General features: G+C 45.3%; 1 protein-coding gene across 1 annotated transcript in view; it reads right to left on the bottom strand.

Moving 5' to 3' along the window:
* LOC126336930 (rap1 GTPase-activating protein 1) overlaps positions 1 to 16490 on the bottom strand; it is an 824097-nt gene extending 807607 nt beyond the window's left edge. Inside the window, exon 1 of the mRNA XM_050001102.1 lies at positions 16174 to 16490. Coding sequence (XP_049857059.1) covers positions 16174 to 16226 — 53 coding nt within the window. The 5' untranslated portion in view covers positions 16227 to 16490. The remainder of the gene's footprint in view (positions 1 to 16173) is intronic.
* Between the last annotated feature and the right edge of the window lie 698 nt (positions 16491 to 17188).

Here is a 17188-nt window from a genome sequence, read left to right as displayed (position 1 = left end):
GCGAGGCCCTAGATTTGATCAGATATATTTGACGACAGACGAGATTTGACAAAGTGCCCTTTACACCATCAAACTTCTTTGACAAAAGTATTTGACATGTCAACTTTGACAAAGAAATTTGACAGTGTGATATCGGCGTTTAGAAATGGTGCAGACATAACGACAAATAAACAAATAAGGGTTGAAAGGGATTGAACATATGCTTATCACACATCCCGCGATCACACATCACTCCTATTACTGCCCTGTAAGTACCAGTGTGCCATTCGGAACAGCGCCGAGACCTAATTCGTGGCCGGCCGAAGTGGCCGTGTGGTTCTAGGCGCTGCAGTCTGGAACCGCGCGACCGCTACGATCGCAGGTTCGAATCCTGCCTCGGGAATGAATGTGTGATGTCCTTAGGTTAGTTAGGTTTAACTAGTTCTAAGTTCTAGGGGACTAATGGCCTCAGAAGTTGAGTCCCACAGTGCTCAGAGCCATTTGAACCTAATTCGTGAATGATGTCTGTGTTTATAACGCCGCAGTACCTCCAGAAGGATTTTGATAAAACTGACACTGGGCGTGAAAGCCTACTTACCTACATTCACGAAGTGTATGTACCTGAAGTCAAAGGGAGCGAATAAAAGTGAGAGAGAGATTTGGGGGGGGGGGGGGGGGGGATAGGCGAACCATAAATCAGCGAATTTCTCCCGATACACGAACGGCTACTGGGCATGATGGGGCGTCTGTTAGATTCTGCGTACAACACGCGCAAGAAATTCGTCTTAAAACTGCAAGTTTAGTCTAATTATGGTGACATTTCCAGGCTCCAGCTTGACAGCTTGGCTGATTACAATAATGAGGTCTTGAGAATGGGAAAGCGACGCCAAATCTAGTCGCAAAGACTGAAACGCAAATGATAACATAAAATAAAAAGACTTGTAGATTATTGGCACCCGGGACAGAAACTAACGAAAATAGTTACAATATTTTATGAAGATAGTAACTGTTCTCGAAAGAACAGATACCATTGATGACCATAGAGAATCTCTAGAACAAATGATAATTAATTGAAACCCTCAGCTGGCGACAGTTCTTACTGATATAGGTACCTCTATGGGGACAGCTGAAAATGTGTGTCTCGACGGAGACTCGAACTCGGGATCCCCTGCTTACACAGCAGACGCTCTATGCATCTCTTTTTTGTTCTCATTTTTTTCTATATTTTTCGTTGAACTTTATAGGGGCGGACGTCCGATGACACCCGTTAAGGTTCTTCGTTGATCCGTTCACTCAGTTTTCTTATTACAAAGAGAAGCTAACCTTCTGACCGTGCACGCTGAGCTACCGTGCTGGCCTCATCCTTCTGAGCCACCGAGGACACGGGAATCGTCACCCTAGTTGGTGCGAGTAAGGAGTGGATGGGAAAACATCTATTAAGAACATTACGTATTGAGATCGTTGACAGTTGGGAATGGGGGTCTCACGGGAAGCGTGCAAGGGATAAGTCCCTGCAGTCGCGCTATTCATCTGTGTCCCTGGTGGCTCAGATGGACACAGCGTCTGCCATATAAGCAGTGGATCCCGGGTTCGAGTCCCGGGCGGGGGCACACATTTTCAGCTGTCCCCATCGAGGTATATCAACAACACCTGTCGGCAGCTGAGGGTTTCAATTAATTATCATTAATTACAATATTACTTGAAAATAGACGAAAAATTCCAATACCATTTGACATGACACTGAGAGGACTGGACTCTCATCTGGTCCAACCTATTCGGAATGGTTGACAGAAGTGATAGCCTGTATCATGGCGTCATTGCTATGTATCAGTAACCCAGTTACGCTAATATAGAACCACGCGACCAACGTCAGTTCACTAGTTGGAGTCTGCATAATAAATAAACAAACGATATTTCCGTCGCATTACAAGTAGTAAGTAACATATGGGGCTTGACATACATCTTCCCGAAAATGTGAAGTCCTTTACTTACACAATCGTGGCGGACAGGTAGATACACCGAGAGAATAAAAGAGTGCGGAAGGCACCAACTTCCCGGCGGCTGTTGGCGGACACCCGAGTGTCCCCGCGACGACAGTAACTCACCGTGTGACGTCAGGGCCCGCCCGCGCATGCGCCGTGGCGCGCAGCGTGAGTTATCGCGCAGCAGCCGTACTACATCACACGGACACGCCGGCATTACGTACCGGCACTGAGTCCTCCACGCCAGACTTCGCACTTTTTGGCGGCAGTTCTTTTTGTTTTGTTTATCTCTCCAACTACCTCCACGTGAAAAAAGGGGGAAAAAGAAGCCATGCTCGAAAAATGGATAAAAGAGTTATATTTCACAAACATGCTGTGCAGTCTCCCGTTCTGTAGCCCCCTCGAGTGCATCACGTCAACGGATGAACCGAAGCGTGAATGCCTGCCTAACTCAAAGTGTACCTAATTCCGACAGTTTCGCCGCTAGTAATAATTTTTTTTCGCACCGCACTGCCTTTGTACCGTGACTTCCCAGCGAATACGCTACGGCACAGTGCTATCGACCGCATCACATGATTCATATTACTGGCGTCGCCGTCACTGAATATCACACTCTATGAAATGCTGCACGCGACGGTCAATGTCAGACTCGTTCCTCCCTCATTGTCAAAAAAGGTCTAGCAGCTACAGCGTCCCTTTCACAAGGCGCAAAGTCGCTACGCAAATAAACGCAGGAATGACATAATTTGCAATTAGGGCGGAATGAAAGGGATCAGTGTTTTAAGCAGTAGACCCTTATTTGAAGGAGCTGTGCTCAAATACTTATCTAGCTATCCTGATGTTTTATGTATGTGAGGGGAAAAAGGAATAGTCTGAAACAGAAGAATTACGATACTGGTTCTGCATTTTTTTTTATCTTTCACGCGGATTCTCGCTGATACCCATGGCATGTACACGGCATCTGGCCAAGTAATGTGTAGCTGTTGAATGAATGAGCGAATTATAATTGAACTTCCATTAAAAACAAATGATCGCAGGACAATAAAATTTTGTGTAAACATGTGTAAAAAAATGCGGATGAGAGACAACGAATAAACCACTGAAAGAAGCCAACTTTAATTTACTCTTAAGTGGGTAACGTTTGTTAATTGCATACCATGTCGATGTTCCATGTTAGACAAACGTTGCTCAATGTAACAGCATGGAACTTCACTAGTGATTTCTTTACTGCTGCTCGGAACAACGGAGGACCGTGGCATGATGAGCTGTCGTGACACGGCTTGAAGATCGCACATTCCATTCAGCATTTTCAGCCATGGTTATAGTAACATCTCCAACGATTTGTTGCGCAGCTGTCGGCCTGTCCTAGGATCAATTCCCAAATCGCCAGTTAATTCGAATCATGGTTCTTCTACGCCGGTGCGGAAAGGGGACCTCTCCCCATTCCTTTAATGCGTCCACATTCACCAAGAGCAGCAAGACTATTGCTGTTCCTTTGACAAAACAGTTTTACCAGTAAAGCCCCGCACACCGTGTTCCTCACCCATGTCGACTGTCTGCAACTGTAATGCATGTTTCAACTCTACGTGGTCGTACCAATACCGACACCTAGAGGCAGGCCGGCCGGGGTGGCCGAGCGGTTATAGACGCTTCAGTCTGGAACTGCGCGACCGCTACGGTCGCAGGTTCGAATCCTGCCGCTGGCATGGATGTGTGTGTGATGTCCTTAGGTTAGCTAGGTTTAAGTAGTTCTAAGTTCTAGGGGACTGATGACCTCAGATGTTAAGTCCCATAGTGCTCAGAGGCATTTGAACCATTTTTTTAACCGCTCTGTATATCGCTGACCACCAACAATGAGCTACTGTCAATAGATATGTAATAATAATAATACTAATTATGATGATCACATTAGAAATTGGTTTTTAGATAACATTAGTAATGTAGATTTGGATTTTTTGCGCTACAGAGAAGCAGTGACGGGCGCCGTGGTTAACTAGAGAAATTCAGCCGTGAATGCTGATCTGAGTTTGCTTACACTAGGACGCATTAGAGACAAAAAATACAATTTGAAACGTGATGTAGTTTGAACTGAATATCGTATAAATAGTTTATGATGAATATCTTGATGCTGCAATTCATGTAGGTTCATGAAAGTTTATGAAACTTGTTTTTGGTTAGTAGCTTTGTTGTTGTTGTAGTCTTCAGTCCACAAACTGGTTTGATTCAGCTCTCCATGCTACTCTATCCTGTGGACGCTTCTTCGTCTCCGAGTACCTACTGCAACCTACATCCTTCTGAATCTGCTTAGTGTATTCATCTCTTGGTCTCCCTCTACGATTTTTACCCTCCACGCTGCCCTCCAATACTAAACTGGTGACCCCTTGATGCCTCAGAACATGTGCTACCAATCTATCCCTTCTTCTAGTCAAGTTGTGCCACAAACTCCTCTTCTCCCCAATCCTATTCAATACCTCATTAGTTATGTTATCTATGCATCTAATCTGTAGCATAGCTATAAATAAATAATAATAAACAAATAAATAGCGCAAACGTGCGCGAAAGAAAACATGTAGTCACAAATCTGGTTCAGTACTCGGTAAGCTCGTATTTTCCTCACTAAACGATTGTGTAGAACTGTTCACACATTAGAACCTTCATCAATCAATTACAGAGCAATCGCTGATCTTGCGAAGAGAAGTATGCATATGAATACTACCACGTAGTAAGTGAATCGTTGTCTACGCTGGTTCCCCCACGCTAGTCCACTCCTAAAATGAATTACTCTGAGAGAATTTACGCTACAGCCACCTAAAACAATCAGATTTTAACAGACCACTTTGTCTGTCACAGGAACTTTGTAGAATAATGTATCAGTCAATGTGAGAATTGTCAAGCATTTTAGGAGCACAGTGAACTGGTGTCACACGGTGTAAATCAGATGAGAAGCAGGCTTACAGAGGCGTAGTGTGCGGAGGCGTCTTACCGACAAAAGCCTAAGAAGGCTGTGAGTGTGCCGCTCGGAACCGGATGCTCCGTCAGCAGGACTCGTCACGATGTCGGCGCCTGCGTGTAAGTGAGGTCGATCTTAAAAGCGACCCGCCACGCGACGGGAAGTGAGTCGCTTGTGACGTGCGCTGTGGGCAGCGCCACGAATTCGTAACAGCGCTCTGCGTACGGCTGGCCTACTGTATGGCGTACACGCGCACACTCACGGACGCACGCACGCAGGTTACTTTGATACAGAAGTTATGGCTCATCACAGTCAAGTTGCTGACAGCATCAAATATCGCTCGAGCCATTTAGAGGTGCTTTATGCCGTGGACAAAGACCGATGTCCAGTAGTTTCTTCTTAGTGGAAGTGCCCCTAGATATAAAGGGTGCACTCAGTCCTTGTGAGGCCAATTGAGGAGTTACCTGGACATTTCGTACATTTTACATTATATCCACTCTCAAGCCAATTATCTCTACCGAGAAAGCCGGACCCTATGACTTCATTGGAAAAAATGGTCCAAATGGCTCTGAGCACTACAGGACTTGACTTCTGAGGTCATCAGTCCCCTAGAACTTAGAACTACTTAAACCCAATTAACCTAAGGACATAACACACATCCATGCCCGAGGCAGGATTCGAACCTGCGACCGTAGCGGTCGCGCGGTTCCAGACTGAAGCGCCTAGAACCGCTCGACCGCAACGGCCAGCTTCCAACTCTCAGTCAACATGTTTTGTAACAAAAATTTTGGAAGACCAAAAGATGACAGCAAAGTCTGTCGAAACCGGTTGTCGAAAATGAAGCATTTATGAATCTTGGCTGTAGAAGGCATTTTACCAAGTAAAACAGATCGCTCCTTCTCATTTCTCAACATGAGAAATTCAACCGGCTAGGGAATTATATTATGCAACGAGATTCTAAAAGCAGTAAATGAGCCTTGCACACGGGGAAATGTAACGAGGACATAAAATGCATACTGCCAATAACCTTCTTCCGAAAAAAAAAAAATTAGATACATTGGCGTCGAACGTGAATTTAATTGTAAGTAAGTATTTGGAGAAAATATTTGCCTGCAATGTACCTCGTTTGCGTAATGAAAGCTGTGAAGTCGGGGCGTGAGTCGTGCTTGGGTAGCTCAGCTGGTAGAGCACTTGCTCGCGATAGGCAAAGCTCCCGAGCTCGAGTCTCAGTCGGGCATGCAGTTTTAATCTGCCAGGAAGTTTCAAGAATACTTCCTCTTGGTTGTCCTCAATGGCTTGATAAAGTTCAACATGAGATCACATAACAGCTAACACCCTGAACTGCCAGTAAAAGTAGCTCTGTAATAAGCGAGAGCTATCGCTCTACAGACCATTTTCCAGCATATTTTGGGACTAACATCAAGGCTTTCATTGGAATACGATGACGTCAACAAGACAGCACTATCTAAAAATGTCGACAGGAAAGTATTTAGGCAGTAAACATGTTCAAATGACATAAAATAATTGAGCCGCGGCTGGCTCATGCTATGCATTGGATTAAACCTTGGTTGCTATTCTGTGTTTACCCTCCCGAGGTTATCGCGATTATGCTGTTATCCTGTGTTTCCACAGGTGACAGCACCTTGGACTATATTTGGCATTGCGCTTATAGTTTCCAGCTGGGCTGTGTGCTGGCAGTTGGTGGGTTGGCGTGGAGCAGCAAGGAAATGTCCGCGGTGCGTGGTTTGGCCGGGCCGCTGGCTGCCTCTATGCAGTGTCAGAGTTGTGGAGCTATGGACATGAAAGTTGAGTTTTGACTTAATCTACCAGCAAATCACGACTGTTCGTGTCGTTTGGATTTCGTTGTTGGCTGTTGGGAGATTCATGCGAGCAACAATGTGTGTTTTCAAGTTGGCAAATTTTAGCCACCCTCCGTTATAGTTTAACTGTACTTGGTTATTTGAATTGAAGTGCACCAGCGGAATCTTCTGCCTTGTGCCTATTAACGTTTCGGTTACCTGCCCTGGCCGTTGACGTAAATTCAGGCAGTGTATTTACTTCATCGTGTTGTCGCTGTCCAGCACGGTGTGTAGTTTGACAGCTCAATGTATAATTGGTTGTGGGCGGTAATACCTTCTACGTTGTTCCATTGAACTCCCTGATGTGTGCTGGTCGGCTGAAGCGGAGGTTAGCTTGTCACTGGGTCCACTGACTGTCTGTCGGTTGGGTTGTCGTCGGATCGCCTGCCTGTCTCACCTAAATGGGCGTTAGTGTTTGAATTCCAGGCTGACCCTCGGAACTTGTGAGCGCCCTTGGGCGTACTGCCTTTTCGTGTTTGTTCTTGTTGTTTGTTATTGTATGGCTTCTAGCCGATTTTTAGATTAAGGTTGTTTTGCCCTTAAGGTATCAGATGGTTTGCGCCTTCAGTCTAATTTAAGAAGTGTTTGTGTAAAGCCTTTTTAAAATTAATGTTATTGAGTCTTAGGTGTTGGGCCTTCAGCCGATTTTGAATTTAAGTTGTTTTGCTTTTAAAGTGTCAGATTCTTTGGGCCTTCAGCCTAATTAACGAACTGTTTTAAGATAAGGCTTTGCCTTTTAAATTTCTGATTTTGGTTGAGCTTTAAGTTATTGGCTTTCAGCCATTTTTAAATTAAAGTGGTCTTGCCCTTAAGGAATGAGACTGTACGGTGCATTCAGCCGCTAATTAAGTTCCAAAACTAAGCTGTGTTTTTTTTACAAATTTTTTTCTAGGCTCTTGTAATGTTTGATCAAATAAAACGTTTTATGTTCGAATGTAAATGACAGCCACTTATTTTGGCCCCTTTCCACAACTTAAACTACCTGTCCTGTCCTGTGGGTTTAGCAGGGCGTCTCAATAAGTAATTGCAGACGTTGTGCGGAATATCCTAGAGACATTAGTGCATATTGACGCTACATGTATCACTTCTGCGTTAATTATATTCCAGTGTAGTTCCGCTATTAACACAAGGTGTGATGGAAAATGGTGTTTGACTGAAACCGGTCGCTTGTTGAAGAATCATTTTAACAGCAGCTTACGGTGTTATACACGGTCCAGTGGCATTAATGTGACCGCCACCTATGTTCCACGTCATCGTGCAGCAACTCCTCACAGGCGGCAGGTGGCAGCACAAGCAGTTAAGGCTGTAGTTTTCTGTTCTTTTTCGTTTATAAATGTGTAGCTATGGTGTTCTTTTAATCATGGACAGTCTTCTTAGGCACTTGTGGGTTTTATTGTTTTTCTGAAGAAAGTGTAGATATCTACGCCGAAACCTGGGTTAACACTTAACACTAGGTGCTTTTTTCGCAGTCGAGGCGGTTTTTTAGTTTTTTAATATATTAACCAATGATTGCTGACGCGCTGCGAAGTTGAAGGTTCTCAAGACATAAAAGACACTCCCCTCGTGTATATGTCTTGATAATAATCTGGTTGACAAAATGCTTACAGCAAACAAAATATACACATGGGGAAAGAGTGGGCTAAAACTTGTAGATGGTCTCAAAAGTCTTGAGCACAGCAAGCGAGCTTAGACTGTTGTAGGCTCCAGTAGTAGTGATGCATCAAAGCAGTTTTGGGTCTGAGGACTATGGCGGTACGTCCTCGGCTTGCTATATTTTTTATTTATTTTTATGTCCTTGTTTTTCTGCTCGATTGTGACACGAGGCTCGTGTTTTTTGCCCACCCTTGCTCTGTAACAAATGTATGGAAACAAAAGCACAGTCAGGGACCACGCAGCCTCCGGCGAGGTAACGATTTCAAAAAAACGCCTCGATTCCCGAGAAACAATCACCACCTCCACCATAATCAACACCAGCAGCGGCGGCGGCGGCGGCGGCAGAGCAGGTCGGCAGCGGGCCGCGACACGCCCACCACCCCGAGGCGCTTCCCAGGAGACGGGCACGCAACGTCAGCCGGCGCGCCTCTCGTGGGAAGGCCGGCGCGGCGTCCAACCGGCCTTGGACACCTCGCACTCTGCCGGACAAGTGAAAATCGGGGCGCCCGGGAAACCTGTTCCCTCGCCCCGCTGTACGGGCAATAAATGCTCCGCACACCGCCACGGCACCCTCTCCTACACCTACATCTACATTTATACTCCGCAAGCCACCCAACGGTGTGTGGCGGAGGGCACTTTACGTGCCACTGTCATTACCTCCCTTTCCTGTTCCAGTCGCGTATGCTTCGCTGGAAGAACAACTGCCGGAAAGCATCCGAGCGCGCTCGAATCTCTCTAATTTTATTACATTCGTGATCTCCTCGGAGCTATAAGTAGGAGGAAGAAACGCACCCTCTCGAAACCTGGACAGTAAGCTACACCGCGATGCAGAACGCCTCTCTTGCAGAGTCTACGACTTGCGTTTGCTAAACATCTCCGTAACGCTATCACGCTTACCAAATAACCTTGTGACGAAACACGCCGCTCTTCTTTGGATCTTCTCTATCTCCTCCGTCAACCCACACTGATGAGCAATACTCAAGTATAGGTCGAACGAGTGTATTGTAAGCCACCTCCTTTGTTGATGGACAACATTTTCTAAGGACTCTCCCAATAAATCTCAACCTGGTACCCACCTTACCAACAATTAATTTTATATGATCATTCCACTTCAAATCGTCCCGCACGCATACTCCCAGATTTTTTACAGAAGTAACTGCTACCAGTGTTTGTTCCGCTATCATATAATCATACAATAAAGGATCCTTCTTTCTATGTATTCGCAATACGTTACATTTGTCTATGTTAAGGGTCAGTTGCCACTCCCTGCACCAAGTGCCTATCCGCTGCAGATCTTCCTGCATTTCGCTGCAACTTCTCTGTACACTACAGCATCATCCGCGAAAAGCCGCATGAACTTCGGACACTATCTACTATTGCATTTATATATATTGTGAAAAGCAATGGTCCCATAACACTCCCCTTTGGCACGCCAGAGGTTACTTTACCGTCTGTAGACGTCTCTCCATTGAGAACCACATGCTGTGTTCTGTTTGCTAAAAACTCTTCAATCCAGCTACACAGCTGGTCTGATCTTCCGTAGGGTCTTACTTTATCAGGCGCCAGTGCGGAACTGGATCTAACGCCTTCCGGAATTCGAGGAAAATGGCATCTACCTGGGAGCCTGCATCTAATATTTTCTGGGTCTCATGAACAAATAAAGCGAGTTGGGTCTCACACGATCGCTGTTTCCGGAATCCATGTTGATGCCTACAGAGTAGATTCTGGGTTTCCAGAAACGAAATGATAGGCGAGCAAAAAACATGTTCTAAAATTCTATAACAGATCGACGTGTTCCCCAGGGAAGCGTCCTGGGACCTCTACTGTTCCTGATCTATATAAATGACCTGGGTGACAATCTGAGCAGTTCTCTTAGACTGTTCGCAGATGATGCTGTAATTTACCGTTTAGTAAGGTCATCCGAAGACCAGTATCAGTTGCAAAGCAATTTAGAAAAGATTGCTGTATGGTGTGTCAGGTGGCAGTTGACGCTAAATAACGAAAAGTGTGAGATGATCCACATGAGTTCCAAAAGAAATCCGTTGGAATTCGATTACTCGATAAATAGTACAATTCTCAAGGCTGTCAATTCAACTAAGTACCTGGGTGTTAAAATTACGAGCAACTTTAGTTGGAAAGACCACATAGATAATATTGTGGGGAAGGCGAGCCAAAGGTTGCGTTTCATTGGCAGGACACTTAGAAGATGCAACAAGTCCACTAAAGAGACAGCTTACACTACACTCGTTCGTCCTCTGTTAGAATATTGCTGCGCGGTGTGGGATCCTTACCAGGTGGGATTGACGGAGGACATCGAAAGGGTGCAAAAAAGGGCAGCTCGTTTTGTATTATATAGGGGAGAGAGTGTGGCAGATATGATACACGAGATGGGATGGAAGTCATTACAGCATAGACGTTTTTCGTCGCGGCGAGACCTTTTTACGAAATTTCAGTCACCAACTTTCTCTTCCGAATGCGAATATATTTTGTTGAGCCCAACCTACATAGGTAGGAATGATCATCAAAATAAAATCAGAGCTCGAACAGAAAGGTTTAGGTGTTCGTTTTTCCCGCTCGCTGTTCGGGAGTGGAATAGTAGAGAGATAGTATGATTGTGGTTCGATGAACCCTCTGCCAAGCACTTAAATGTGAATTGCAGAGTAGTCATGTAGATGTAGATGTAGACGTCAGAGATATAGGCCTATAGTTTTGTGGATCTGCTCGACGATCCTTCTTGAGTACTGGGACTACCTGTGATTCAATCACAGATGTCATAAACACTGAACCCACTGTCCAAATGTCATCGACTCGATAAAGAAACCAATTACAACACTTCTCTCTCCCTCTCATCCCCCCCCCCCCCCTATTTCTACCCGATATAAACGCCTTTTAGCTCTGACCACAAGTCCCAAATAGATCACTCCACCTGCCGGCCTCTCCTTAGTGCACTTCAGTCAGGCAGTAACCACAGAATGTCTCCCTTATTCTGTCGTCCCCCCCCCCCCCCCCCCCTTCACCGACGTTGTTTGACTTTAATTAACCGCAAATATACACGAATAATATGACTGCCGAGCAACTGATAGATTTTAATTTATTTGGCCTCTGTGCCCATATCGGCTTGCGGCATTTTTTTAATTTTTTTTTCGGCTCAGCGGGGCAATACAGCATGGAGGGTCCACACGGGGAATAATTTAACAGAGGCGCACTGCGCCAATTCGCTGGGAAATTTAATTTCGTTTCGGATCGACGAGAAAAGCATTAATGACGAAGGCCAACACCATTTTCCCAGTCCCCTCTTCACTGGGCACCCGTTATCAAAACTCTCTCCCCCCGCTGATGCCCGTTCGTTGTCTTTGCTTTGTTTCACCGCGAGGGGTAAAAAAAATGCAATTATTCCTGTTGATTGGCAGTAAACCGTCATCTGAATGAAGGTAGAACGCTATCAAAATGAGACCTACCTCTCGTGCGAAAACATTGGGGGAACAGATTATTTTCTATACCGGACCACAACAAATTCGCATGTCGCCCGATTGATTCTTCGAGCTCTGTTTGAGGCATACGGAAAGCACACCGCTCTCCAACACCGGTTTATCAACTTTTAAAAATCGGATCCGTTACTCATCCACATAATTTCTCAAAATGAGAGGTAGCATCAAGCGCTGAGTGGGATAAAAAGGAAAAAGGAGCTTGGAAGTGTCGCGGACTGGACCCAGGTCTTCTGATGGCACTCAGACGGTGTTACTGATCACTACCGAAGACAGGTACCGGATCGTCACTTACGATTTATAAATGAACGTAACAAGAAAACGCTTCGCCACTCAGAAGCGTTTTCTTGTTATGTTTATTAGCAAGTACTAACATTGAGTAGACGTACTGGAGAGTAAAATTAAGATGACGAATTGTCTGAATGACAATGCATTTGCCATCTCACGGAATTTTGTCTCCTTCTAGTCACACTACAGCAATTTAGGTGTTGTGGTCATTGTCAGGTGACTGATCACAACCCTTTCGAAACTGCTTCATTTCATGCCATCTTACATGTTAAAAACAACATGGTCTTTATTTGCCCATACAGGGGTCGCCATGTTAATGGCACTTTCATGGTTTATAAGAATATGAAGCAAATCTTTCTTGTAGGTTATTAAAACATGAAATGTAAGTCGTTTAGAAAGAGTAGTAATGAATCACTTGGCATGAAATTCAAAATTGAAATTGCGAAACAAATAAAAAACAATCAACTGGCAAAAGTGAATCAACACGAATGAGACTCCTGCTAATAAGAGCATAATTAAGATGATTAAGTCGCCGGTACCGTACAATCTGACGACGATGAACAGGGAATATCGCGAAAACAGTGACAATCAAGTAGAAGGTAAACTCATGCCGACGTCCAGTTACCTCCACTAGCTGCTAATTTAATTAGATGCTCTTGGTTTGGAATCTGCTTTATATCACCATCGCACCCAAAAGTTACAGCGACTATCCACATCGTCCAAATTTCCTGGTGGGCCATAATTACAATGATCTCTAAAACACCTCAGTACTTTTTTTTTACCATTATATCAAAGTATGAGGCCAAGTCTGCCAAAAATCGCTCCAGTCTTCTCGTTCTGGTAATTCATGATGACAGGGATGAATACAATTTAACGAAGATTAATTTCGTATCTTAATCTCAGCGGGTCATTTCTGCCACTGATGGTAATGGGTATCCTTACCATAGTTTCCTGTTGGTAAAATTGTGGACTCTCATTTTCCAAAAATTTCTGGCTAGTTTCACTTCAAACTGTTATATGCGTCATATGACTGGACTACTTTTCCAAAGATACGGCGGATACTTTTTTTCCTTAAAAAAATTATATTAACCGATTTACATAGCCTCAAACACAAGTTTCCCGTATCTCGATAAGAAACAACGTATCGAATATGTTACACATAAAATAAATGTGTGTGTGTGTGTGTGTGTGTGTGTGTGTGTGTGTGTGTGTGTGTGTGTGTGTGTCACATTACAAGGACATGTGGTAACAATGATCCAGCAAATAGGCGATTATTTTGCTTTATGGTTAATTTTTGTCTATTAACCGACGCGTGTATTCGCTTTTGTTAACTGAATAATGGAATTACATGGGTCTTACTAACAGAATTAACAGGTGTAACGTATGTTGCTATTTGAAACGGAAAGTCTCGAAATAAACAGTCGGGATTGTGTAACATGACTGTGGTACAATTTTTTATCTGCCGTCACGACGATTGATGACATGATAGAAAAACAAGGATTCATCATTTAGTTTAAGTTACTGATGTACAGTGAAAACAGTACCTATCGTTGTGGGCCCGGCAGGAGTTCTGCCTTAAACGATGACCAGTTGGGAGGACTCGTTCACCAGATACCTTTAGCTGTCAGTATAACATGATGGCTCCAGAATGTTTTTGGTAGAATGAAAACTATGATAGTCGATTCTGAGACACAACTCAAAGAGGAGTACTTGCTCGACTATAGCTACCAGGAATTTCGCAATTCGAATCATTGCAAAACGTCCACACGCGCAGAAACATCATAACGCACACTTAAGCACGCACAGTAACATAATAACGAACACTTAAGATACGTTATTTTGGATATGGAAATGGGTCAGCACACTTCCTTGGGGAAAGCACGCCGCTATATTTGCTTCCTCAATGATCAACCGGTGTCCTGTCAACCACAAATTTCTAGGTCGAGCGTGCTACTGGCAATTTAAGTGTAGAACACACTGTCTCACATAAACTCGGCATTGAGCGCCCGTTGGCTCCTCCTCCAGTATCAACAACTTGTAGTCTACTTCGAATTCCTCAGTCCGGATTTTTAGACACTCGCAGAGAACCCACGGATTCCAATAACTTCTTAATTTATATTGGCAGTAGTAACCACCCAAATGCCTTGTAAGCCGGCCGTGGTGGCCGAGCGGTTCCAGGCGCTACAGTCTGGAACCGCGCGACCCATACGGTCGCAGGTTCAAATCCTGCCTCGGGCATGAATGGGTGTGATGTTCTTAGGTTAGTTAGGTTTAAGTAGTTCTACGTTCTAGGGGACTGATGACGTCAGAAGTTAAGTCCCATCGTGCTCAGAGCCATTTGAACCATTTTTGAAATGCCCTGTAGAAAGCCCATTTATAAATTTACGCTGTTTTCGATAAATTACTGATTTATATTGGAAATCAAAACGGTCTACAATTACCGTCTTGTAGAAAGCTCGGAGCTACATTCACAGCGGCAATACAAGCGACGTATCGATTTCAGTGCGAAGTGTCAATTACACGCATGGAAACCAGTTTTTCAATTAACTGCTCAATTGTGTTGGGAATAGTAATGGTCCGAACACAATGCCTTGCAGCACGCCTGTTGCTAAATTTGCGTCTGATGATGTCTAAGCTACCCTTTAGACTTTGGAGCAGTGTTCGATTTGTGCTTTTACATGTGGGGGGGGGGGGGGGGGGGGGATGTCTTAGGGGGTTAGTATAATTATATATGTTACTAGCTTGGACCGTGGTGTTACCCATGGTTAAACAGTTATTTATAAATAGATGTTAATGCCGAAACTCACTATTCATGCGTAAGCACGATCAGAAAAGCCATCCATTGTTATATCTTTAAAAGTACATTATAGGTAAAGCTTATTTACAAAATCATCTACATACAGGTATACGAGGGGAATTCAAAAAGTAAAGTCACCTTTGTAAAAACTTTACTTATTCTAATGATAGAAAACTGAAACATGCGTTGCCGGCCGCTGGTGGCCGAGCGGTTCTGGCGCTACAGTCTGGAACCGCGCGACAGCTACGGTCGCAGGTTCGAATCCTGCCTCGGGCATGGATGTGTGTGTTGTCATTAGGTTAGTTAGGTTTAAGTAGTTCTAAGTTCTAGGGGACTTATGACCTCAGCTGTTGAGTCCCATAGTGCTCAGAGCCATTTTTTTTAAACATGCGTCATTTTTCTACGTAACCTCCCTGGACTTCAATGCAGTTTTCCCGACGTTTTACGAGTTTTTTTATTTCATCAGAAAATACGTTTATAGGTTGCATCTGTAACCAAGTTTGCACCGCAGCAATGGCGTCTTCATCACTTTTAAATCTTCTTCCCTGAAGTGCTTCCTTTAAGGGTCCAAACATGTGAAAATCGCTTGGAGCCAGGTCTGGACTGTATGTTGGGTGTTCCAGCGCCTCGAATCTCAACTGCTGTATTGCGTCGGCTATCTTGGCAGAATGTGGGCGAGCGTTATCTTGCTGCAGGACGACATCTCTTCAGAGTTTTCCACGACGTTTGGATCTGATTGCAGGTTTTAGTTCCGTACGCAGCACATCACATACACCATACAATACAGACCTGGCTCTAAAGCCTCGTTTACGCCGGGGCGACGTCTTGCAACATTGTGGCGTGCTACGGAAATGTGGCGGGCGTCGTCTTGTCGTTTAGTTCTAAATGTTTTGAAATACTTGCCTACTACGTAACACTTTTTCAAAATTAATAAGCAAACAAATTAGTAGTATTAATAGTAAGACTGTATTAAAAACTATCAGTGTTCGGCTCCACAAATTTAAATTATATGTAAAGTTCTACTCCAGTGCGTGGGAAATAAACATCCCAGGTTGGGATGCATAAACTGAAACCAGAGGAGGGGATGGTCTGATGCAGAGGGGGGAATCCCCCCTGCAAATCGCACACTGCTTTGGAGTCCCAATTCCTAGTACCAGTGGCAAGGATGGGCAGTACTCACCGCTTACGCGTAAGCGTGTAGGACTCGCGCCGGCCGCTGGTGGAGAAGCGCATCGCGCACGCGTATAGGAGCGCCGTCGCGGCGGCGAGCGCGCACCCTCGCCGGAGTCGTGGCGCCGCGTCCCGAGCACACACACACGCACAGTCCCCGCCCACCCTCTGGAGCACTCGCACAGCACACGCGGCAGTCCGGAGCGCACTGACGTCTCGCCGGCTACTGTGCCGCAGTGCGCGCCCGGCCGCGGCGCTGGCGCTGTCTGCCGGCCGCCGCCGCAACCGCCGCGCGGCTCCATTCAACGCTCGCGACCCCGCCAGCCAGTGAATGAGAGGCGGGCGCTACGTGCGGCTCTGTGCGCTTCCTCTTGTCCTCCAACGGCCGGCCGCTTCCGGCGCCCCGTGCGAACCTGCTACGGCGGAAGCTGGCAGAGCAGTTAAGATGCGGCGGACCAGGTAGCTCACGCCTCGTCACCCTTCACTGTTTTGGCCGTTCCCCACCACGACCTTCTTGTTTTTCGGCAACAAAAGTTTCGTCCACCGCCGACTGTTCACGTCCGTTTGAGCAGCTGTCAGGCAGAGCCAGAAAACGAGCGTCAGTGCGCATGCGCAGCTAACATAACGTAAGATGTCCGTATTCCGTGTTTGCTCTACTCATACGCTTTTCGTCGCATTAATATTTGCAATTTCGTGTGTATTGGGGCATGGCGTGGCCATGTGCAGCACTGCGGCATGGTGTGCAGAGGACACATACGGAGCTACTAAACTTCGGTCCATTGTTTTACAACATTCTATCAGTTTTTGGCGTAATATTCATTTCAAAACTATACAGATCTTAGTTTGGCACCTATTGTATTTTCAATACAAAACTATACTAAATACCTGACGCGCGGTTTAGCTGTGCGGTCTTGCCACGGTTCGCGTGGGTCACCCCCCTCCCCCCTCGCGACGGTTCGAGTCCTCCCTCGGGCATGGGTGTGTGTGATGCCCTTCGCGTTAGTTAATTTAAGTTAGAAGTTAGA

This window comes from Schistocerca gregaria, chromosome 2, assembly GCF_023897955.1.
Source record: "Schistocerca gregaria isolate iqSchGreg1 chromosome 2, iqSchGreg1.2, whole genome shotgun sequence".
NCBI lineage: Eukaryota > Metazoa > Arthropoda > Insecta > Orthoptera > Acrididae > Schistocerca > Schistocerca gregaria.
The sequence above is the reverse complement of the archived record's forward strand: the minus strand, read 5'-3'. Positions and strand labels throughout refer to the sequence as shown.